At 34.4% G+C, this 24,316-nt stretch overlaps 1 protein-coding gene across 4 annotated transcripts in view; it reads left to right on the top strand.

Annotated features, from left to right (window-relative positions):
* The window catches only part of LOC127437640 (scavenger receptor class F member 2-like), a 45,461-nt gene extending 23,006 nt beyond the window's left edge, over positions 1-22,455 (top strand). For all 4 annotated transcript variants that reach the window (XM_051692713.1, XM_051692686.1, XM_051692704.1 and 1 more), the window contains 4 exons: positions 747-861; positions 3,100-3,224; positions 14,502-14,639; positions 17,113-22,455. In XM_051692713.1, the coding sequence (XP_051548673.1) occupies positions 747-861; positions 3,100-3,224; positions 14,502-14,639; positions 17,113-18,242 (1,508 nt within the window). In that variant the 3' untranslated portion in view covers positions 18,243-22,455. The remainder of the gene's footprint in view (positions 1-746; positions 862-3,099; positions 3,225-14,501; positions 14,640-17,112) is intronic.
* The last annotated feature ends 1,861 nt before the right edge of the window (positions 22,456-24,316 follow it).

Genomic DNA, 24,316 nt, shown 5'->3' with positions numbered 1-24,316 from the left:
CTTGTTCCTCAATTTGTTAACATAAAAATAAATAAATAAATAAATATGTGTTGACAAAAATGCACAATGGATACCCCATAGATTTCATTGTAAGTGCTTTTTAAATAAATTATGCACTTCATATACAGTTTATCTTAAGCATAAGCACCTTGGAGCTGCCTTTTTTATGGCCTGCTTGTGTTTATTCAGGTTTAGGTTTCAAATGTGGACTTTTTTAATATTACAAATAATGATGTAACATATGCATACTGAATTAATAATTTGCTGTGGATGATATAAATATGGTGCATCCAATGGCTGAAGTTCTTGGTTCATAGCAATGCCAAGTTAAACATCTCTAAATTGTTATTGTTTATGAGTTTAAGAGCAAAATGGCCACACATTATGTTCTGATAATAATTCCAGTTGGCAACAGATACAAAGAAGGCACTGGCTGACGTCCTGACACAATTGATCAGCCTTTAGACTACTGAGCTGTTGTGAGAGTTGTAGGGCATTTTGATGTTTGTGTAAATGGAACTTGATTAACTTTTGTAAGAAGTTCTTAAAAAAAAAAAAAAAAAAAAAAAATACAAATTAAAAGCTGTTTTGTGTGAAATTATGTCATTACCAATAATGTGGCATAAAAAAAAGACATAAAGCATTAGAATACCTACAACTGTTTGTGCAGTTTTTAAGAATTTTCCTCTCTCTCTCTCTCTCTCTCTCTCTCTCTCTCTCTCTCTCTCTCTCTCTCTCTCTGCCAGATCCTAATCAGCGGATGGGAGTTATAGCTGCGGGAACGTTGGTAACATTCCTGCTGGTTGTTCTACTCTCTCTGCTGTGCTGCTGTTTCCTCTGTAGTCACAAAAACAACAGCAAGTGAGTCCAAATCAACACTAGTCTCTTATTGGAATTGTTCACCCAAAAATAAAAATTATCTCATCATTTACTCACCCTCATGCAATCCCAGATATGTATAAATTACATTCTTTAGAAGAATTCTTTATCAGCTCTGTTGGTCCAAACAACGCAAGACAGCAGGGTCCAAAACTTTGAAGCTCAAAAAGCACATAAAGGCAGCAAAAAAGTAATCCATATAACTGATTTCTTTACAATAGCAGTGGATAGTGCCTGACTTTAAAGCTTAAAAAAGCAGCCAAAAAAAGTGTCATAAATGTAATCTGTGACTTGTGCGTCATGTTCTGAAAGTTTTGTGAAAATCTAATCAAATCATTGATCTACTTATGTAAACAGAGCCCAAATCAAATGTGGCAACACATCAACATCAACGCTCATTGGTTCTTGTGTGTCTCATGACCAAACGTCACATCTAAAGAGAGTGAATAACACTTGAGGGCATGAGGGTGAGTAAATGAATGAACGTTGAATGAACATTACATTTATATAGCGCTTTTTGACACTACACACAAAGCACTTTGCACAGTGAACAGGGGACTCTCCTCAACCATCAGTGTGCAGCATCCACCTGGATGATGCAACGGCAGCCATAGTGCGCCAGTACACTCATCACACACCAACTATTGGTGGAGAGGAGAGAGTAGAGTTATAGAGACAATTAATGATGAGAGAATAAATGATGAGAGAATTTAAATTTTTGGGTGCACTTTTTCTTTAAGCCGGGGTGAAATAGTAGGTCTTAAACGTGAATTAAATGGATAGTTCACCCAAAATGTAAAATTCTGTAATTATTCACTGTCCCTCATGTTGTTCCAAACCCACATGACACAAAAGGAGATGTTAGGGACAATGACAGCCTCAGTCCCCATTCACTTTCATTATTTATTTATTTATTTTTGATACAATGAAAGTGAATGGTGGCTGAGGCTAACATATATAGTTTTTGGGAGAACTGTCCCTTTAAATGTTAAAAATAAATGTACACTTCTAAGTATTGAGAGAGTCAGATCTTCCCCTATATACATACCAGTGAAAAGTTTGGACACACGTGACGTTCTCACGATCTTAAAAACCCTTTTATCTAAAGGCGTATGCTTAAATGCTTAAAACTAGTTTTGTAGACAAATATACATATTTTAGAGCTGTATTTTGGCAAAGGATGGCTACTTAGAACCTAAAATTCAAGATAGTTATGCTTGGTTTACTCTTTTTTTGGTCACTACATCATTCCCATACTTTCATTTGTGGTATTTCATAGTTTGGATGACTTTAATAATAATCAGAAATTTAGAAAATATAGTGACAATAAAGAAAGAGAAGCTGTGTCTAAACCTTTAACAAGCAGTGTATATCACATCAGCATTATATAACAAGGAATACCAGTGCAAACGTAGCAATAATCATACTTTGAAGGGAGACATGTCCCTGCTAAAAACAACAGTTTAACCAGCATGCAATTCCTATACTGGTATGAAAGCTAGTTAATGCTGGTTAGTTCTGGTTAGGTTCTGGCTTAGCTGGTGGACCAGCATAGCTATGCTTTTCACCAGCAAATCTTCTGGTGAAGCTGGTTAAGCTATTTAAGAACCTGGTGGGGACACCAGCACATCAGCATCCGAATATGCTGGGGGACAAGCACGCAAAACACAACATAAGCTGTTGACCAGCAAAGCTGGTCTTTTCAACAGGGGGTCACTCTTACTTTTAGAAATGTATACTCAAACTTTTTGGAGGTAATCATTACCTTTTCAAAGACCAGTGCCTTAATGTTACCCCATGCCCCCCAGTCGTTCTTACGCCCCTGGCAAATATCATTGTGACTAAACTTGTCGCCAGAATTGTTTACAGTCAGCTGAAATGAAAGGCTTTTCTGTTCTCCACAGTCAGTCTGGAGAACCCAAGACTCTAGAATTCTCTGCCAGCTGTTTTCTTAAACTTTCCACCTTTTCTAACTTGTTTGAAAATGTAGAATGCAAGTTCAAATGAAAAAACAGACAAAGAAAGACAGATCCTTCCATTTCTGCATCATTTGTACATATTCATGGACTACTGTGTGATGATATATGCAATGTGTAATTTAACCCAGAGTTAGATGCCTAAAGTGTTAGAAGGCTATTGCTGTACATCTAGACACATCCACAATTATTACCCATTTGTAGGATAGGTAATGTTGGTATAACGTCACCCTTCCTCTTTCAGTCCTGACCAGGAAAATTCCACCAACAGCAAAAAGGCCAAAATAATCCTGTGTGGCGGATTCAGCCGAATCAGCACCAAACTTCCCAGAATTCCACTGAGGAGACAGAAACTACCCAAAGTTGTTGGTATGTCTTTATTTTCCACCATCTAAAATTGTATATGGTTTTGGGTCAGTGTGTCATCAACTTGCCTGATGTTTAGAGTTCAATGGTTTGACAAAAAGAGTTGCTCAGTTCTTATTATTTATGCTTAGTGAGAACATGAAGGACATCACTTGTTTGTGTGACATTTGTGATGCAAATATTATCTAGCCTAAACAGATGGTGTAATTTGTAACCTAAACATTAAAGGGATGGTTCACCCAAGAAATGAAAATTATGCCATCATTTACTCACCCTCGTGTTGTTCCAGTCCCATATGGTTTTCTTCTGTGGAACAGAAGGAGATGATAGACAGAATGATAATGCATGACAGCCTCAGTCACCATTCACTTTCATTTATACTTTGGCACTTACAATTGAAGTGAATGGGGCCAATGTTTGGAGGGTTTAAAGGCAGAAATTTGAACCTTATAATTTTATAAAATCACTTACATCAAATCTTCTGTTAAAACTCATGTATTATTTGAGCTGTGACGTTATTTAAATTGTCATTTTTACAGTCATTTTAGGGTTTAGGGTTTGTTGACATTACATCGTCATGGCAACGAAGTTGTAAAATCATCTATATAACTTTACACAGAAAAGGTTAGTAAGTGATTTTATCACACTAAAATCATGTTTACATGCATATAGTTTATGTGTTATGGCTATACTTTTGAAAAAGTGTGTATTTTAACATAAAAAATATGGCCCCCATTCACTTCCATTGTAAGTGCCTCACTGCTACCCAGATTTTTGCTTTTTTTTTTTTTTAAGAAAAGGAGGGGCAAGTCAAAATACATTTTTGTGGTAATCAATATTATGCCACAAATGCTTTTGATTGAGCTTAATTTATATTGAACCCAGAATATTACTTTAACTATCTCTTTAAAGCAGTGTGCGATTTGTTTTATTTTATTTATTATAAAAATACTTTATCCTATCCCAGTTTAACATACAGAGAAAGGGGGTGCACTGCAAATAATAATAATAAAAAAATAACAAATTGGAATTTTTGTATTGTTTTCCAGTAAAAATATCAAACATTCTAAGAACAGGATACATTTAAATGACACACAAAATGGCATAAGATGTTTATTTATTTTCAGAGAAATCTAACTAAATTTAGCGAGGCTTATGTTTAAAACAAGAAAAAACTATTTGCCAGTGTGGTAAGAAAAATAAACTTATTTCATATGGAAAACAACTTTATTTTTCTCACCCCATTGGTATATTTGTTATTTTTTATTTTATGTTTGTTTTAAGCATACATTTTACTAAATTTTTATTTAATATCTTATGCCATTTTGCTTGTTGAGTAAATATATCTTGTTTTAAAAATATTTAGGTATTTTTACTGGAAAACAAGACAAAAATTCCAATTAAGAACATGTTTTTCTGCAGTATGTTTATACAGGATGTGTTCCTGCAGTCAAAAACAACTAGACTGAAGCTGTTTTTTTAAAGGGAATAGGACACAAGGGTTTTCGAGACAAGGATTTAGGCTGTTTTAATCTGACACAGAATCTTAAAAAATGTGACTCTCGCCAAGACGAGAAAATGCAAAATGCAAGCCGAGACGAAATGGCCAAAGATGTCCGTCTGATCCATGTTTAGTATACCAATATTATACTGTCCCATAGTGAAAACCGAACGCAAGACTACATCCTGTGTGAACGTCCCCTAAGTAAGCCATTCATAGGTTGAATTACCAAAGAGTGTAAACACTGTGGCTTTCTGGCATTTTTTAAATGTTGCTCTTGTTTGTTTGAGCAGTCCAACATGTCAACGTCTTGCTCAACCAATGGCACGAGTTTTGCGCTGAACTATCTGTTTGTGCGACCAGTGGAAGAAGGGGGAATGTTTTGGAAACCTGTTTGGAAATTATCATTATTTTTGCAATTGGTGATGCTTGTGGTGTAGATATTTTACTCTATATGAAGATTGGAGTCCAGTGAGATTGAAAAGTGTATCACAGTGACCCAAACAGGGTTTTAAGGGTTTCATCCGAATGGAATGCTCTGGGTACACTTCTTATTTCCCTTGGCTCCTTGTAAAGCTTTGAGTCCTTATTAATCTGAACCCACACAGACATTTGTTTGCTTATTCTCCTCATTTCTCCCCTCATTTCCCTATTTCTTGTTAAAACAGACGTCTGGTAACTGACTGATCCCCAATCAAAGACTCCTCTGTTTTTGCCAGGATGGAACCATTCTGTGGATTCGGTTTTAGAGAGAATTTTAAAGGGATAGTTCAGTTAGAAAATGAAAATTCTGTCATTATTTATTGACTCTTATGTTGTTCCAAAACCGTATGACTTTCTTTCTTCTGTGGAACGCAAAATATGTTAGACAGAATGTTAGCCTCAGTTACCATTCACTTTTATTTTATGTAAAAAAAAAAAGATGCAATGAAAGAATAGTAAAAATCGAGTGTAATCCAAGCTGAATTCTGATTTTAGAAAAGATATAGAGGACATGACTTTAATTAAAACAAACAATGCCCCAGTGTGTGGGCAACAGACGGTCACGGGTGAGCGCTATTTAGGGAAAGAGTGAACGAGTGAAAGCCCCGAGCAATGCCATCCTCCAAGAGACTACACTGTAAAAAAATTCCTGTTGTTTAAAAAAAAAAAAACTGGCAGCTGTGGTTGCCAGAAGAATTATGTAAAAAATACAGTAAAAATGTAAACAACTTTACAGAACAACCTGTACATTTTACAGTTTAAAACTATTGTAATTTACATGACCATGCTGGCACCGTAAAAAAATAATAATAATAAAATTACAGTAAAGAAACATCATAAACTTGATATTAACCTTCTGAAACTGTAAAAATCTGCTTTTTACTTTATAAGGTATTGTTAATCACCATAAAAATTACAGAAGAACACATGATGACATGAAGTTCACCAACAGTGGTTCTTCCAAGAGCAATGATCAGTAAACATGTAGAGACAGCGCTCAGTGTCACTCACACAAACACTAAACACCATCAGGGTAACACATGTGAAATTTAAATAATGCAGTAAACATTAAAAAAACTACATCAAATATAAAACAGAACACCCCAATGTACGTAACTGATATTAAAAATAAGAAGAAACATAACTATTCCCATAAAATATAATGAAATGTAATGAGTCATGCAGGGAATTGTGGAAATGCCCGGTTGTTGTTTTTTTAATGTAATTTTACTGTAAAAAGTACATGTACTCTCTTGTTAAACATAATGTACATTTTACCATTAATTATACAAGAAAATCATACTTTTTACATCAGTTTTTTTTTACAACATTTTATTGTAAAAACTACAGTATTGTCTTTTAAAATATATTTAAAAATTCTACTGTATATTTTACAGTTAATACTTGTTAATCAATTAACGTTTTTTTTTTTCTGTAGCATTTTTACAGACTTTTACCATTAAAATTACAGACATTTTTACAGTGTAATTTACCACATTACATAAGTTAAAGAGTCACTGCCATCAGGCCTGAGTAAATAAATAAATAAAAAAAGCTTCTTCAAAACAATAATGTCACTGTTGGTTTGAGTTGTGTATGGCCTGCAGATTGCTTCAATGAAATTCCTCAGGCTGTAAAACCCTAGATAGACAACAAAGAACAAACAAGTAGTAAAAAGCAATGAAAAGATGGCACTTTTGATATGACCAATGTTCTGCCCTCAAACACAAACAGGCCTTTAATCTTCAGATTTTATGAGACAATCAAGTGAGAAATCTCATATTGTGACTCTGTCATCTGCAAATCAAAGAAAGTATAATGACTTCAGGCACAGACAAAATCAATACATTCTGTAACAATGTTTCTATTTGTCACATAACGCTGTGAACAATTGGGATTTGCAACAGGACTTGCAAGAATTATTTTGTTAATCAGTTGTTTTCTAGAAAAAATATCTTAACCTCCTTGCTTGAGAAGCAAAACTTTGTAAGATAGACTTGTTTTAGAGAATATATCTTGAGTTAAAGGAATAGCCCATCCAAAAATGAAAATTCTGTCACCACTTACCAGTGTTGGGAAAGCTATTTTAAACAGTAGCGTCTGAAGCTAAAGGCTACACTTAACTTAAAGTAGTTAAAATACAGTCAAGCTACTCCTTTTAAAAAAAAGTAGTTAGCTACACTACAAGCTATTAACAAAAAGTAGCTAACTATGGAATCATTAAAACTATGTAAAGAAGGAAATAATTTTAGATATAGCAGACAGATGGTGTATATATACATATATATATATATATATATATATATATATATATATATATATATATATATATATATATATATATATAGTGAGAAATCTTATTTCTTGACATTGACTGACAGCACTAATATATACTGTATGTATTAGTGCTGTCACTCGATTACTATACTTCATTGCGATTATTCGCATAATTTTTTCCAGTAAATCGCGATTAATCACTGATTTCGAAAGTGCTCTAATTTGAGTCTATATATACTTCTTTTTCACATCAAAATGCATTTAGTTCCTTCTTGGAAAAGAAAAGAAAACAATATGTAACAATAATGTTTTATTACCATTTTCCAAACAAAGTATTCCACATAAAGAAAATTGAAAGACATGTCAAATTGGTAAATGCGTTAATTGCGATCAAGAGAAATTAACATGTTCAACATTTTATATTAATTGCATGTTTAGTGTTTTGTGGCACTACGACGCTACTTGTTGGAAAATGTTGCTCGTTCATGGAAAAGCTACACTACTGGTGAAAACAGCCACGCTACTGACACACCACTGAAAAATGCAGTTAAGTTAGTAGCGTCGCTACTTTTTTGTTAACTACTCCCCAACACTGTCAATTACTCACTTTCATGTCATTTCAAACCTGTATTCTTTTCTTTAGTAGAACACAAAATATATGCTCAGTAAAACAAGAAAAAAAAAAAAAAAAAAAAGAACATATAATAATGAATGGTGACTGAGGCTCCATCTCCATTCTGCCTAACATCTCATCATCATGTGTTCCACGGAAGACAGTGATAAGGGTTTAGATCAACAAGAGGGTGAGAAAATGACAGCAGGACATTCCATTTTAGGTGGACTATCACTTTTAGTTTTTCTTAACCCTTTGGCAAATTGTTTGTGTGTGTGTGTGTGTGTGTGTGTGTGTGTGTTTGTTTGTTAAAAATAAACCTCACTAATTTTGATAGATTTATCCTTAAAAAAAGTCAGTTTGTCAATGGGATAATACAAATAAACTTATTTCAAGATATATTTTCTGACAACACAGTTTAAGTAATGCAATTTTGGGACTCAAGTAAATGTATCTTGGTTGAAGAATGTATTTCTCTTGGACAACAACTCTAAAAGTGCTGAAACAGCAATATGTCAAACTCTACTGTAACTTTAGACAGTAGACAGCTGTAAAATAAACATTGGGACTGGCCAGTTAGTTAAAACCTTTTCTTTAAAACCTGTTTATAACAATATCTTGTGCATAATTTACCGTTACTTTTGTATTTGATGTTGATTTGATTCATAGATAGCCATAATTGTTCAGAATATTAATTTATTTCAGTTTAATTGATTCAGTTGAAGTACTGGACATAAATGGATGATACACTGTGTGTTTTTATACTGTTTTAGATTTTTTTTAAAAATATGTCCTCATTAAGGTAAAAAATGCCACTAAAAATGAATTCCAGGGGGCAAATATAATTGAATAAAAAAGTTAATTTCTGACATTGTTCAACCACCGTCAAAAACAGTCTGTTACATGCATGATCTATTACCAATTATGCTTAATAACCTGGCAACTTTGTAATGTAAACGGTTGTAAAATGGAGTTCTTTTATCAGGGAAAGGTAATAAACTTGTAATTAATAAAATAAGCACATATAGATTTTTTTTTTTTTTTTTTTTTTTTTGCCCACCGATTTTCCTTTGCATGTAAACACCTTTAGCAGAATTCCGGCAGCTTATTCAATGAGCGCATTTACAGCAAATGCTCATTCAAACGCACTCAATGTTTCTTTTAATAGCCATTCTAGAAGATCAGTACACAATTTGGGTTTTTTTAATAATTATGAGAGTGAGAATTGAAAACAAACTCAGATGTAGTGTCCATCCAGTTCTCCTTCCCTCTCTGGTCTTCCCCACCCCCTCAAACAGCTCACTCATGGGAGGAGCTGGATGAAAATATCACTCTTTCTCTCGTTTTCCTCTTCCTCCTTTTCCTGTTATAAGCCAGTGGCTCTGCTCTTCTCATTGGCTTACTGGAGCGGTGAGGTCTGCTATTTTTTCTTTCCTTTCTTCCCCCATTTATTCTGTAACTCTACCCTCAGGAGAGCAGGGGGCTGGGTTTTTTTTTTTGACAGGAAGTGACCAAATTTACCTCAGTGTGTTTCAGAGTCCTGATTTACCCATACGAAAATGTTAACTCCTTCTGACCTTCATTTTATCATTCAATTTTCCCGCATAATTTAGATAAGTCGTACAAATATAAGACAGTTAAACACTAGCACAGTCATTCTATATTAAATTGAGAACTCTGGGCATATTTTGCCATTACTTTTTACAGTGCTTGCAAGTTACAGGACCATAAAATCGCATGTATGGTAAGGCACTTAAAATTGAAGTTACAATTGGCCCTTCGCTAAGCTCCGACCCCCTTGGTTACGGTTGCTCGCTCTGACAAGCTCTGCAGAACTCCCCATTCGAATGAATGGGAGATTGCCGTGAACAATGCGGTTTTTGGCTAAATATTCTCATAAACGGAATAGATCATATTTTTTACGTGAGCTGGAATGAAGTGTGACATTGAAATGCATATTTATCTGAAGCATATTGTAAAAGAAATTGATAAATTACACAGTAACTGATTAAAAACTGTGGAGACTGTGAATCAGAATCAAGGCAAAAGATGATTGCAGTCACTTGAAAAGAGAAAAAATTGATTTAATTTTTAATGAATTAAAATAAGACGAGTACACATCTAATAATATTAGCGTAAGTGAACAGAGTTGTTTATAACATCTCATAACACACTTATTTTGTGTTGTGAACTGTTTATTTGCTATCGATTTTACTATGACTTGAATCAAAACATCAATTAATTAACGTTCAGTTATTAGCTTCAATTTACCTTGGTGCAAATGTAGGTGTTGTTGCAGATGTTCATATATGTTCATTTGGGAATGATGGATGGCACAGTTTAATCCATAACATGCTCTTCACCAGATTTATTTAAAGATTATTTTAAAAAAAGAAAGAAAAACACTGTGTGTATCCTCTGTGGGTAACTCTTGTCACTATTACAAATGACCCAGCAACAATGTGTTTTACATTTTTTTTATTATTATTATTATTATTATAATAAAATCATGCTTAAAAGTACTCAGACACACATTACTTCCATAGGCTGTCATTGGATAATAGCAAACGCGTGTCACAGTAATGGCGGCAGGGCAACAGTTGCTAAGACTGGATTAGTCAGAAGCGCTTTTAAGGCGGGGCCTAGCGAAGGGTCAGTTGGCGCCAGTCCATAAAAATTCAAACACACACTGTTTTACATGTAATCAGCATTATGCCACAAATGCTGTCGATTGAGCTTAACTCTTATTGAACCTGAAATATATACTGTATATCCATTACGCCCATTACCGCATACTTTGGAAAACTATCGCTGTTGGAAACTGATTAGTATGAAAATTGCACAAGACTTGCAAAGTGGCTCTGATATAGTTTATAATTTACTCAGAACGAAAACACCTAAACCTAAGCTTACCTAACTTTAAACCCTGCTATTTCTAAGTTGCTAAGTAAATGCAAATCTAGTTATCATTTCACACTAGCCCACTTCAATTCCATGTTTTCAGGTACTTAGCTGTAACCAATGAAAAACTGAAAAGAATGTAAAATGGACAACGTTCCTTCATAAAAATCTTTTGTTCTTTGTCCATATCTATAAAGATGTTTCTACAAAGTGTGTCAGAGACACAGGCCACCTGTTGTCCAACACAAACAGAGCCTTTGAACAGCTGTTAGCATTAGTGCAGCTGGGATGAGTCAGTAATGCACTTTTCTTCATGGCCTGTATAGCAGAGGGTGGGCTGCTAGTAGTTGCTAGACCAGTCAAAGTCTCTGTCTCTGACGATGCCTGAGACAGTTGCAGTTGTCCAATGTCAGTAAATCCCATAGGAACAGCTTTGAGTCTGTTTGCATGTATACGTTACATGCATGCCATGCCATTTCACAGTGTGACAGTCACAGAGGGGCTTTAATAAATCTGTGTGCTAAGATGCTGGTGACATGAACAGCAGCAAACAGAGAGCAGCTATTCCTTTGACATTCTGGAAAGCTCTTCCAGTATTTACAGCTTCTTGGAAAAAGTATAAAGTATGGAATGTAAATTGTTTCATTGTAGGAGTCTCCAAAAATTCAGCTTTATTTCTCTGTGGTATACAGTGGTATGTGCTGTTGAAATGTTTACTTTGCAAATGCACAATTAAATCTGTTTTTCAAAGGGGGAGAAGTGTTAGACTAAGCATGTTGCTGGTCAATTGCAAAATCTGGTAACACTTTACAACAAGACAGTATTCAATAGTATTAATTAACTACATTATAGTTAAAATGAACTAAAAGTGAGCATTCATTTTACAGAACTTATTAATCTTGGTTAATGTTAATTTCATATACTAACACATTATAACAGTATATGTTGTATATATTAACATTACTTAATGCATTATGAACTAACAATGAACAATTGTGTCTTCATAAATTAACATTAAGAAGATAAATGCGGTAAAAAAATATATTGTTTATTGTTAGTTCATGATACCTAATGCTTTTACTATGTTAACAAATAGAACCTTATTGTAAAGTGTTACCCAACATATTTGCAAGTTTGAGGTCTTTAAAAGAAAACACATATGCCAGCTATAAAACACATGCTAAGACAGTTTTCAGTTGTCTTACATCATTAATTTCCAATGTACAGTATGTGGTACGAGAGAGCGTTTTCAAAAATCTGTTTTCGATGGAGGAAAACGCTGTTCCAGCACTAAAAAGAGTTGTAAACGAAGCAAAATCAATGTGTTTTCAAAGGAAATTGTATTTGTTTTTAGAAAGTTCATGAGAAAGTAGAAAGTTCATGAATTAAAGTTTTTTAGCTCCTAGTTTGTCCATCTAAATCAATATCAATCTTTTAATGTGTACATCTATGTTCCTGGTAGTTTTAAATGTAAAAGCTAAAACTAATGGAAGCCCCACTTAAAGTCAACATGAAGTGGCACTAGCAACTCATTTTACTTCCATAATGTGACATATTTCTGAGATAAACAGAATATAGGGCTTGATTGTATCCATCGAGAATTGATTGAATTGTGAAAAGTTGTCTTCACATACCAGAATAAAGCCATGCAGTATAGGAGAGGAGTTGAAAAATAAGAGGGGTTGGTGACATCATCCGCAAAGGAAGGCTGTTTCAAAGGGAGAGTTAAGGGCTGTTCAGACTGAACCGAAAGACGCAGCTCAACAAATGAAACAGGATGCAAGGGTCTTGAGACACTTTTTAAAAGCTGAAGTTCTTAAAACGTACCACTGCGTCTTAAAATGTGGCACATGGCGAAAACATATATATAAAAAAAAAAAAGTGGATGCAAAAATATGCCTCTTAGTTATTACATTTTGAGGAAAGATTATCGACAAACATTTACATTTACAAACAAGGTTGTCAGAGGTAATACAATTCGTAGAAATGTAATATTTGTGTGTATGTTGGTTTATTGGATTTTTGAAAAACATTTATAACATTTTCTACAAAAAAAAAAAGGATTCAATTACTTTTTAATCAATTACTTTTTAAATCAAAGAGTGTATAAAGTCAAATGTGTGTTTAATACTTTCCTTGCACCTCGAATACACCAGAGTGTACAAAACGTAATTATTAATTTGAAAACGTATTTTTCAAATATCTTATCATTTTTGAGTCACAAATATCAAAACGTTTTCTTAGGGTTTCCCCATTTGACCTGAAAAAAATAAATAAATAAATAAAAAATAAATGTGCTTTTTCATAAAATTTTCCAAATATCTAATATTTTTGAAAACTTGACACACAGTTATGAGGGTCTAAAAGGTTCTCTCTGTTTTTTATTTATTTATTTATTGGTCACATGACAACACATTGGCAACCTCCATGTTGGTTACTCGACCTAATTTTTATTTGGTGTACAAATGTTTTTCAAATATTAATAATATTTTAAAACAAATTGTTTGTCTGAATATTTTTTTTAAAATAATAATGAAATATAATTCCAAACTATTTATGCCAATATTTCTATTTTCAAGAATTTCAGCTTTTAATTAGACTTTTCCCTTTTTTTTTTTTTTTTTTTTCACTGTCTCCAGATGTTCACACCACTTAGACATTTTATACTTTAAGCCCCAGAAAAATATCAAAATGACTTTGGGTTCAGAAATGTACAACATGTTATGTAGTAGAGGTGTGTTCAAGCAAATGTTTTGTGTGAATTGCAGATTTTTTAATAACTTTATAGATCCGGACAAGAAAATTAGTGCCATGTCATTGACCCATTATGAGTCAGTCATACACAAGACCATAAATGTGTATTACTGTAAGAATAGGGGCAATTTTGATTTAATGCTGACTTTAACCAGGCCAAGCTACTGTGGTTAGCATGTACTCTAGTGCCTCCTGGCTGAGAGCAAATGTGAGCAACAAACCACAGGAATCTTCAGCAGAACAGCTTTTCTAGGTCAGCATGAATGCATCATCATTACATTTAAGTGGGTGGAAGGAAGTGGCCACCATGACCTTCATTAGCAGGCAAAAAGAACTGGGTTAAAGTTGTCACTGCTATAAAGTTGAAGTCTGTATACACATAATGTATACACATAATGGCCTCAGAAGTATTTAACTACAATTAAAAATGTATAAATGTGAGCTTCATCTTAAACAATAGATTTACTGGTTAAAAGTCTCATAAAAAGTTCTTCAGTTACTCGCACAGCATACCACTGGTGTGCTTTGAAGTATAGCATTTGCTGTCAATGCTGGCTTTCATACAGATTATCCATGCTCATTTAATAGACTGCATGCCCTTGTCTGTCACCAATGCAGACTGGAGAGCCTAACATCTCATCACATGTGTTGTCAAAGAGCCTCTGTTCGTTGTAGAACCCATAGAGCCCTCTTCCACTGATCTGACCTGACCTGACCTCTCTGTTTGTTTTCCTCTTGTCTAAACCCTTAGTCACCCACCACGATCCTGAGAACACAGTTGAACCCCCCTCCGTGGTGGACCATCCATCTCCATCTTGGTCATCCCAGGAGTCTTTCTCTTCCTTTGAGACAAGCGAAGATGGCCCTGTTTACTGCATACCCCATGAAGGTGAGATAAATTGGGAACTTGAACAGATAAACCATCTGTTTGTGCAACAGGGAGAAGTGATCGGGGAGTTAAGGAGTCTCCTAACGATTGACCCCATTCTGTGGTAAACGTGGGCCTTTGGGCGAGTATATCATTCGCACTGAGATAATACAAATAACAAATGCTTTAAAAGGCCAAGTCAGCAGATGGTACGCTTTCAGGAAGTGACTTAGTTCTTTTAAATAAATTGTGGTTTGGAAGGGATTAGTCTTTCCAACTGTTGTTCTTTGCTCAATTTAGGTTGCTTTTATTGATTTTAGTTTATTATAGATATTTATTTAGGCTAATTATTTGGTTATGGTTAATTGTATTTAAAAGTGGATTGGAATGGAATACTAGCTTCCAACTTATTAAATAGCATCAGAGATTATTTAACAGAGACGGGCCACTTCCATTAAAATGAATGGGAAAAATTGGAATGCCCAACCAAGGACCTCTAGCGCCCAACGGTCGCGGATGTAGAAAGGAAGTCCCGCCTTACATTTAAAAGAGCCAATTGCCTTTTAGATACAGACATAGCCTGTCAATCAACTCGAGAACGTGCATGCACAATAGATATATAAACCGGGGAAATTGTGTTTTTAGCGTAATACGAGGTAAAGAAGCACAACTTATGATTCCAATATTATCAGATTTTATTACTGATTTGAAATATGTTCTTTGATCGTAATTTTGGACTTCGTTCTTTCCCCATTCAAGTAGATAAGAGCTGCACTATCATAACTGGCAATAACCTCCCAAGAGCGTTCCAAAGATGGCCAACAGTGGACTGACTTGCTAGAAAGACTTTGATAGCATGCAGTGTATACTGTATACTGCCTACCATTAAAAAAAAAAAATATAGTATATGAAACAGAATGCAATATGCAATGTTAAATGTTACAAACAGTAGTGTGCTACAGTGCCTCACAACTTTTGTCACATGTTTGGGACCTTTACATGTTGCGTGTTTAATTCTGTGAATGGTGTCCAATTATCGTCATGGAAATACAAATTTTTTTTTCATTTTTAATCCAATTTTGGTTTAAATGTCTTAACATTTGGCAGTTCGATCAAATAATGAGTTGGTAATGCTTTATATTAACATTGGTTAACCAGATTTAGCCAAAATGGCTAATGTTCATCAGCCATCCTTGGACAGGTTGATGTTAAAAAAAATGAAAAAACTCAGAAACCAAAACAATCTATACAAACTATATATGATAAATGCATTTATTCAAATAAATCTCAGCCTTTTATGGTTTTATCACACTATGACATATCTCGATTTAAATTAGATTAATTGTTCATTCGTACATTCATTTGATCCCAAATATGTCAAAATTTGGGACATTCCGTGATTTATAGTTTATTCTGTTTTTATGACTGGAATTCACAATTCCATCCGCATTTTCCTCATTCTGAAAATCATAGGGCGCTAGTTGAGCATTAAAGGCTATTATATATGCAACGATCCTGAAACCCTTAGCCTGTATGACTTAGGGAAAGTGTGAATATTATACAAGTTAGTCTAACTTAATGCTTGGTAACTTATCCAGGTTGATAGCAATAATTTGCAAAACTCAAACTGTGCATAACAACTGAAGAAAAACAAAATTTGGGTGGGTCCCTCCTTCAATGTAAGGAGATGTGATCAAATCCCTAACCCAAAGTATGAGCAATACTACAAATACATATACATATCAGAATATCTGGCAAGAGTTTGACAGAAATTGCTGAAGTAATATTCAAGTGATATTCTTCTAATACATGAACAATATATTCTTCATATTTCAAGATGTGTTATTTACAAGATACAGGAAGTTACTGTACCTTTTAAATTTTTGATTTTATTATTATTGTGCATTTAAATCAATGCTGCCAGGATATGATTTTGCATGATAAGGGAGAGAGAGAGAGAGAGAGAGAGAGAGAGTGAGAATATAGGCATAGTATAGAGAAATATACAGTTTAGGCTAATATTACATTTGTACATTAATATTTGTATATATTAACGTGCAATATAAACTAACATAGACAATAAATAATAGTATTTTTATAAATGAACCAAGATTATTAAATGCTGTAAAAAAATAATTGTTCATCTGTTACTAGTTCCTGATACCTAATGGATTAATATTAACAAATAATGTTGGGGGGCTGGGTAGCTCAGCTCAGCTAGGCAACTGAGATTCATCCTCTGCCACCCGTCACTACACCACCTCTAGGACTTAGAAAGCATTGGGAATTGGTCATTCCAAATTGGGGAGAAAAAGGGAGAAAAAATAAATAAATAAATAAAATAATAATAATAATGTTAATGCATTAATGTTAACATACATGTATATACGTATAATATATATATATGTATGCTATTCTGAACTAAGAGCTTATTAAAATCAAAAATACCTTCACACTTGCTTTACCCTTTTATTCCATCTCTTACCTTTCTCAGAGACTTTGACTGAGAGCTGTGAGAAACAAAATTCTAGTGCTGCACAAGAAATGTCATCAATACCGAATGAAGAAGATGCAGGAGAGTACACGTCCCTCAAAGACACAAGAGAATCTACTGAGAAAACTGTTAGCGATGGGAGTGAGCAGCCACTCCTTAAGTCTTCAGACAACGAAGGTTCCACTAGTGGTTCTGAGTCAACCATGGGGGCTGTTTATGCCCATATCGCCCGACTTTCCAAACATTCCAAAGAGGAGGAGGACAATGCCTCTACACCAGAGGTCAAACGTAATGGCAAGGCTCCATCCCCAGAGAAGACAAAACCACGTCCTCCAGACCCCTCCACCAAACCGAAGGTGTCCTGGATTCATGGGACATCTGGAACCAACCAAACAGAGCAAGGCCAGACTCCAACAACACGAAAAGATAAGAAGAAGAACTCTGAAAGTTCTGGAAAGGTTGATGAGAAACAGCGATCAAAGGAGAAGTCGAGCAAGAACTGTGAAAAGCATCAGGACAGTAAAAAGACAGATGGAACTGAATCTCCAAGCAAAACCATAACTCACAAAGCTTCTGATACTATCGAGCACCTCAATGGAACTTTCCAGAATGCCTGGAAGAAGATTGGAAGCCTCCACTCAGACAAGAAAATGAGTGACACCAATAAAGATCCACCTAAGAGCCCGAAGTTCATGCATCCACACATAAACTCTGAGGCTGCCACTCTACTTGCGGCTCAACTGAAGGAAAAGACCCAAAGCCTCAATCGCAACGAGAGTGTTACAGTAGGCTTCAAACCCAATGGCGTGTCAACCCCTCAAGCCAGCAGAGAGAAACCCACCCCACCTCAAAAGACCAAACGTTCTGTAACTGGGACCAACAAACCTCTTATTCCCTCCTCCAGCAACCTTCAGAAGATGGTGGGCCCTATTTCAGACTCTACCCCTGAATCTAAAAGTCCAGAGAAACTGGGGGTAAATGGGGCCAAGGTGGAAGTTGAAGGGGATGCCACACCAAAGAAAACGCCAATCAAAAAACCACCAAGGAAAAAAGGAAAGGAGGGAATGCTGGACAGTGAAGGCAAAAGCACTCCAAAGATGGCCATTATGCCGCCTCAGACTGTCAAGTAGTAGTGTTTTGAAAACAAAAGACACATCCTTTTTTATTTTGTATTATCTTTTGTGGAACACTATATAGGAATTGGATGGATTTTCAAATGGATGAGCTGCTTAAAGGATTAAATATTTTGAAGGATTTTGGTTCTCGATAACTCTTTTGAAGTCCTGGAATCGGAAGTAACACCATGGTATGACCATATTTTTATGTACAGTATTAAAAATGAGTTAAATGAAATTAATGTAATAAGCTCATTTTCATATGCTTTCAGTTTTATATCCACTTCAAAATGTAATTGTGTTCGAGCATTGAACAAAGAGAGATTTTGCTATCATAATTTTCGTGATTATAAGAAGTTATTTGTAGTTTTTGTGTCTGAAAGGTTGAATTTAGCACTGTATTGTTAGGTGGAAAGAATGAACCGAAGGTACTGAAAAGGTACAGAGATGATACCAGCATTTCTCCTATATTTTTTATGTTCTCTCAGGCCATATATGGATATTCATTAGCTTGCAAATCAAGCTTGAATTAAGGAAATGTTTTGCTTTGCTACTTGGATAATATTTTTCATATACAAATTTTTGTCCATACAATGCTCTCTAGAATGAAAATATTCACTCCCCCTCAATTATTAATACCACCACGGGCTTGACTTTAACACCCACCCACCAAATGCAGGTAGAAATCTGCAGTGGCAGGTAACTCCGTCACTCTTTCTAGCCACTTTGGAGGATGACATTTTCAGGGTTTTCCTGCATTCAAAATTCTGTGAATGTCGGGCCGCCAAAGCAAATTAAATTAAATACTAAATATTCTTCTTGTCTTAAATGCAAGTTTGTCTATTGTGGTGCACGATTGAAGCTCGGTTTTTGCATGAGTGTGGCATAAGCCAATACAGACCCATTCGCATGAGTGAACCGCTCTGGGCTAGCTTATCTATGGAGTGCCCACATAAACTGGGCTTCCCTCATTATCCACGCTTTATCATTATGCATGCTCTAGAGATAGGATAGCACAGAGCTGATTACTGCTAGATTCAACCAGGCTTTCCTTAATATTGCAGCACAGATCACAAAACTTATGCAACCCATTAGAAATTTGGGTTACAGTGCTTTGAAGGAAGTCAGACACCTCAGACTGCTAGACAGCCTTGACATTATAAACAGCACTGGCGAGGAAAGGCGAAACAACACTGGCATAACCAACATAAATAACAAGAATTTCAACTTGCACATCATCACAGTTACTAAAATTGTTACTGTATTTTACTGTAGTAACACTAACTGGTATTATGACAGAAATGTTACAGATTCCTATTCAATCTACTAGGGTGATTATATTTTTATTACAATTGTGAAAGTTGTAGTTAAAGTTTCTTTATGTGCTTAGGCTATTAGGTTTTTTCATAAAAACTACTATAGTTTATTTTTTAGAAAGACCATCTACATTGACCTAACCATTGAAATGGTCATGGCCTTATTATGACAAATGCCGCTGTTAAAAAATGGAAGAACAATGGTAAACTTTTACAAGGGCAAGTTCTGTACAATTTTGAATGAATGGGTATAAAGTCTGAACTTCAATGAATTATGGACAAATTATTGACAACGCTTCCTTTTGCACTGACTGGTCATGTTTGTATTAAACATGCATGCAGTTAAAAAATTAATCCTAGAGGTGCTTAAACAACAATTACTTTTATTCCCTTTGATTAAAAGGTAGATTATAGTTACCTTCATCACTTTTTGTGGGGTAGGTGATTTCGGCTAGTGAAAATTATGAGATGACTTTGGAACACCACTAGCCACAGTGGCCAGTGAGTCAAAAAGTTAATGTCATGCCCTGAATACCACTTGCCACCGACTAGCATTAACAAGTAGCAATCAGGGTTTTGCTTAGCTGAGATGTAAACTTAAGGCAATAGAGCAAGTCAAAATCTCAGTTATTTTCTCCATTGGGGAATTGACTTTTAAGGATAACTTATAAACCTTTAAAAACAGACCTACTGTGAGTTTTGCGTATCGATTGCATATGCTTCTGCTGAAGCCAACGGTCTGCGTTATTTTAATATATATATATATATATATATATATATATATATATATATATATATATATATATATTTTTTTTTTTTTTTTTTTTAATTGTGTTTAATAGCATAATTATGGATGAATAACTACACTACCCATGATCCTGAGGGGGGATATCCATCAATCAGATTCTTTGCTAACAAGCAGCCACCGCTCACGTCCTTGACGCACTGCGAAAGACAAAACTGAGTCCCTACACTTTCAAACTACTTATATATTTGTATATTTATATATACGTCTAAATATTTTGCAATATAATAAAAATATACTGTTTCTATACTTATAATCAGCAACTTTAAACTCAATAGTTCTATGTTTTTCTAATGTTTTTAATTTTGTTAGGTCATTCTGAAGAATCCATGAGATTGTAGTTCATTCCCTCATTAAAGAGGTTAAATGCACAGTCTTGTACCTTTGTCTTTTTTTTTTTTTTTTTTCAATCTTTAAATACGTTTTTGCTTCAAATCAAAGTTTGTAATGTTGTGATTCACCTCGGAGCTGGTTGGTTTTGTTCATGGCTTAGAACTCTATTATGAAGAATTCTATGAAATCTCCATGAAAATAATTTAATGGAAAAAATGTAATAATAAATTCTGCAACCAAAAAATGGTCAGGCACTGTTGCGCTTCATAAGGATTTGCATTTTCTCTATTTACCTCTGTTGAGTCCCTTGTTTGTTGGTGTGCCTGGCAATATACCTTTCCCAGTGCTATCTTTTACATAATTATCCTTCTACATTTTAATCCAATCATGGGTTGTAAGAGGGTTGTAAGCACCTGGTGTCAATGTTCAAATATTTCATTTGAATCTGCAAATGATTAGATTTGATCAGCAGCCCTGAAACAAAAAAAAAAGTATGTTTGTCCAGCAACACTAAAACCAGCAGTAATGCTTTTAATTCAACCTGGTCTCATAGTGAAAACGTGACTCTATATACAAGAATGTACTTGCTAAATGTTATTTATATGTTCAGTATTTGCCTTTGTTTTCATAGATCATGTATTATTTGTCTTACCACAGAAACAATCACAGTGCCTGAAAAATGCCAGTATAAAGAAGCCTCCAATTTAGGTACCACTTTATTGACCGCAAACTTAAGATCCAGACTAAAGGAGTTGTAAATTAAATCTTGAGTTTCTTTTGAATGGTTTGTCCTGCCTATATAGTTGCAGTAAGCTCAATACATCCAACATTTTCTGTTGTGAAAATTAGCACAATGACTGTCTGTTCGATGTTTTGTTTGTTTGTTTACTTTTTAGTTTACTGTTGTTTTTAGCTTACTGTCTGCACCACCCAATAGCACTTGCAAACACTTCTATGATGATATCACAAGAAATGTTTGTCAAATAGTCTTTATTAAAAAAAACTAAAAAAAAAAACTGGAAGGTTACGTTTTCATGAAAGATCTTGGATTAAACGTTCAATCTGGGCATGTAATAATTTTTCATTTGTAAGCCAGTTAATTACTTTTTTTAATTTTATTTTTATTGTGGTGTACAGTAACTGTTATTCCGTCATATGGTACCATATATTTTTTCTACATGCTAAGATATTTTGTAATAATGTTGTTACCTACATTTGTAAGCTGTGCTTATACAACGTATATCTTGCTTTTTAATTTGTTTGTGTTTGTCAAATGAACTGGTTTTCAAATTGTATTACATTTTATTTCCTTTATTATGTGCAAACATCAGGTACATTGGATTTAAATTTAAATATCTGTTTAAATATCTTACTTTTTACTTTCAGTAGAGGTTTTTCACTTGTCTCTGTGGATGTTTTTGTTTTTTTGTAAACGATAAACTGTATGATGCAGAAGTCAGTGAGAGATCAGCAATATCTATGCATTTAATCCAGTGATCTGTTTTACTTACTGCTTTTCATTTCATGTTTTTGCACGCAATCCAGAATATTACCAACTGCAATAAATGAGTTTTAGAAGAGCTTGAAGAACAGACTTTGGCGTGAGCTTTGAGTGAAGCCCAGCCACCCAGAACATTATCAATAACAGTCGCATTATGTTCATTCATTTTGTCCTGATTTGTTATTTTATGTTGTTGATGTGTGCTTGTTCAGTTACCTTGTTTGAAATAAAAGCAAACCTGTAGCTCATGTATCTTAATGGTACAAATATCAATTGGCTCTCACAAGTCACATTATTTTCATGAGATCAGGCTCAAATTAACACAACGAAGAACTGATTCGAGGAAATTAATCAAACCCTCCAACTCCATCAGAACTGGCCTACTGGCTAGAGCTTCATGACATTTAATAGCCAAATAAATAGTACATTAAAATCATCTTGATTTTCACAATCTTGGGTAATTTGACAAGAAAATGATTTTTATAACAAATTGATATTAAATATATTAGATATAGATGCAAATGTTCAAAATATCTCCCAGCCATTCTGGATACAAAATATTACTTTCTCTGTGGGCAGGAAATATGGTTTAATCAGGGCTTTGAATAAGTGGTTGGATCTATCAACAGGTGAAAATCTACAGTGTTGTTATTAAGAAATAATTGTATATTATACGGTTGGTAAAAGTAGTTGGAAAGAGATCTCATGCAATACAAGCATCTGTAAGGATGATTAGTTATGTCTAACTACTCTCTCTCCTATCAATTTTCCTGTAAATTATATTTTATGGTTTCTGCTGACTTCTGGCAGCCTCTGTGCTCTGATCAGGGGATCCTGGGGAGGTTTTTGTAGCGGTAGCTGTTGTAGTGGTGGTCATATGCTCATCAAACTCTAAAGGTCCCAGAGGACTCAACTGGCGAGCTGCTGTACTGGCACAACAGCCCCTTTCATAGAGGAACAGTTGGAAGTCTGTGCGAGGGGCCCTGGAGTTAAAGCATCATGCGCTGCGTATTTGCACCCGTTTCTGTACATTTTTGTTTCTTTTAAGAGAGAGAGGGAAGGGCTTGAAGGAAACTGCCAAAGTTTCATGGACAGCAGGCAACTCAGGTGAGAAGGATCATGTGATCTCTAAGTGAAACCAGAAAACTTGGGCGTTATACTCACGTTTTAAGCATCCAGACACACATACACGCGTGCACATTTCCCAAAGTCATGCAACTGCTGACAATGAGCCTTACTTAAGAGTTGCAATACAAGCCTTTGTTTCAGAGTGTTTCAATGTGTTTTATGACCAAAACAAACAAAAAATATAATGATAAAAATAATGGTTGTGACAACAGGATTAGTTAAGACAGCAGAGATTGCTAAAGGTAAACTGGGTCAATCTCAAGGAATATGTCCAGAACATGTCCGGGACTCTGGGTCATATTTCACTGCACAATCCAATGAAAGGTAGAAGAAATTATTTTTGGTTTACAGAAAATCAAGCTCATTCATTTAAGGTCATCCAGTTAGGATCGAAAAAAAATAAAAATAAAAATTACCAAAGTAAATCCAAAGGATTAACAGGGTGACCAATGGTTGTTGTTCAGATTTAAAAAATTACAATAAATAAATAAATAAAAATATTAATTTTAATTGAATTAATTGAATGGTTTAAATCATTTCTTTTTTCTTCAACCATTGGTCCAACTTTCAATTTTTTTGGACTGACAATATTTTCATGACTATTAGATACTCTCCCCCCAATTATAATAATTTAATAAATATAATTGAGAAAAATATATATTATCTACATTGTAAAGGATTTATACATCATAGTAGAATGTGTTGTACTCAATCACTGTTGAAAATAAGGGAACGGTGAATAAATATATATATATATATATATATATATATATATATATATATATATATATATATATATATATATATATATATATATATATATATTTTTCCCAACATACAGATGGTAGGTTAAAATGTACATGAAAGTACAAGGTGTTGTGACAAGTCTTCAAAGTTTTTAAAGATCTTAATAACCTTTCAACTTTTTTTCTAGAAGTGCAAATAAACTGTTGTCTTAGTTAATATGAGGTTGTGGAAACAATTATAATAATAATCTATTATATAT

Source organism: Myxocyprinus asiaticus, chromosome 4, assembly GCF_019703515.2.
Source record: "Myxocyprinus asiaticus isolate MX2 ecotype Aquarium Trade chromosome 4, UBuf_Myxa_2, whole genome shotgun sequence".
NCBI lineage: Eukaryota > Metazoa > Chordata > Actinopteri > Cypriniformes > Catostomidae > Myxocyprinus > Myxocyprinus asiaticus.
The sequence above is the reverse complement of the archived record's forward strand: the minus strand, read 5'-3'. Positions and strand labels throughout refer to the sequence as shown.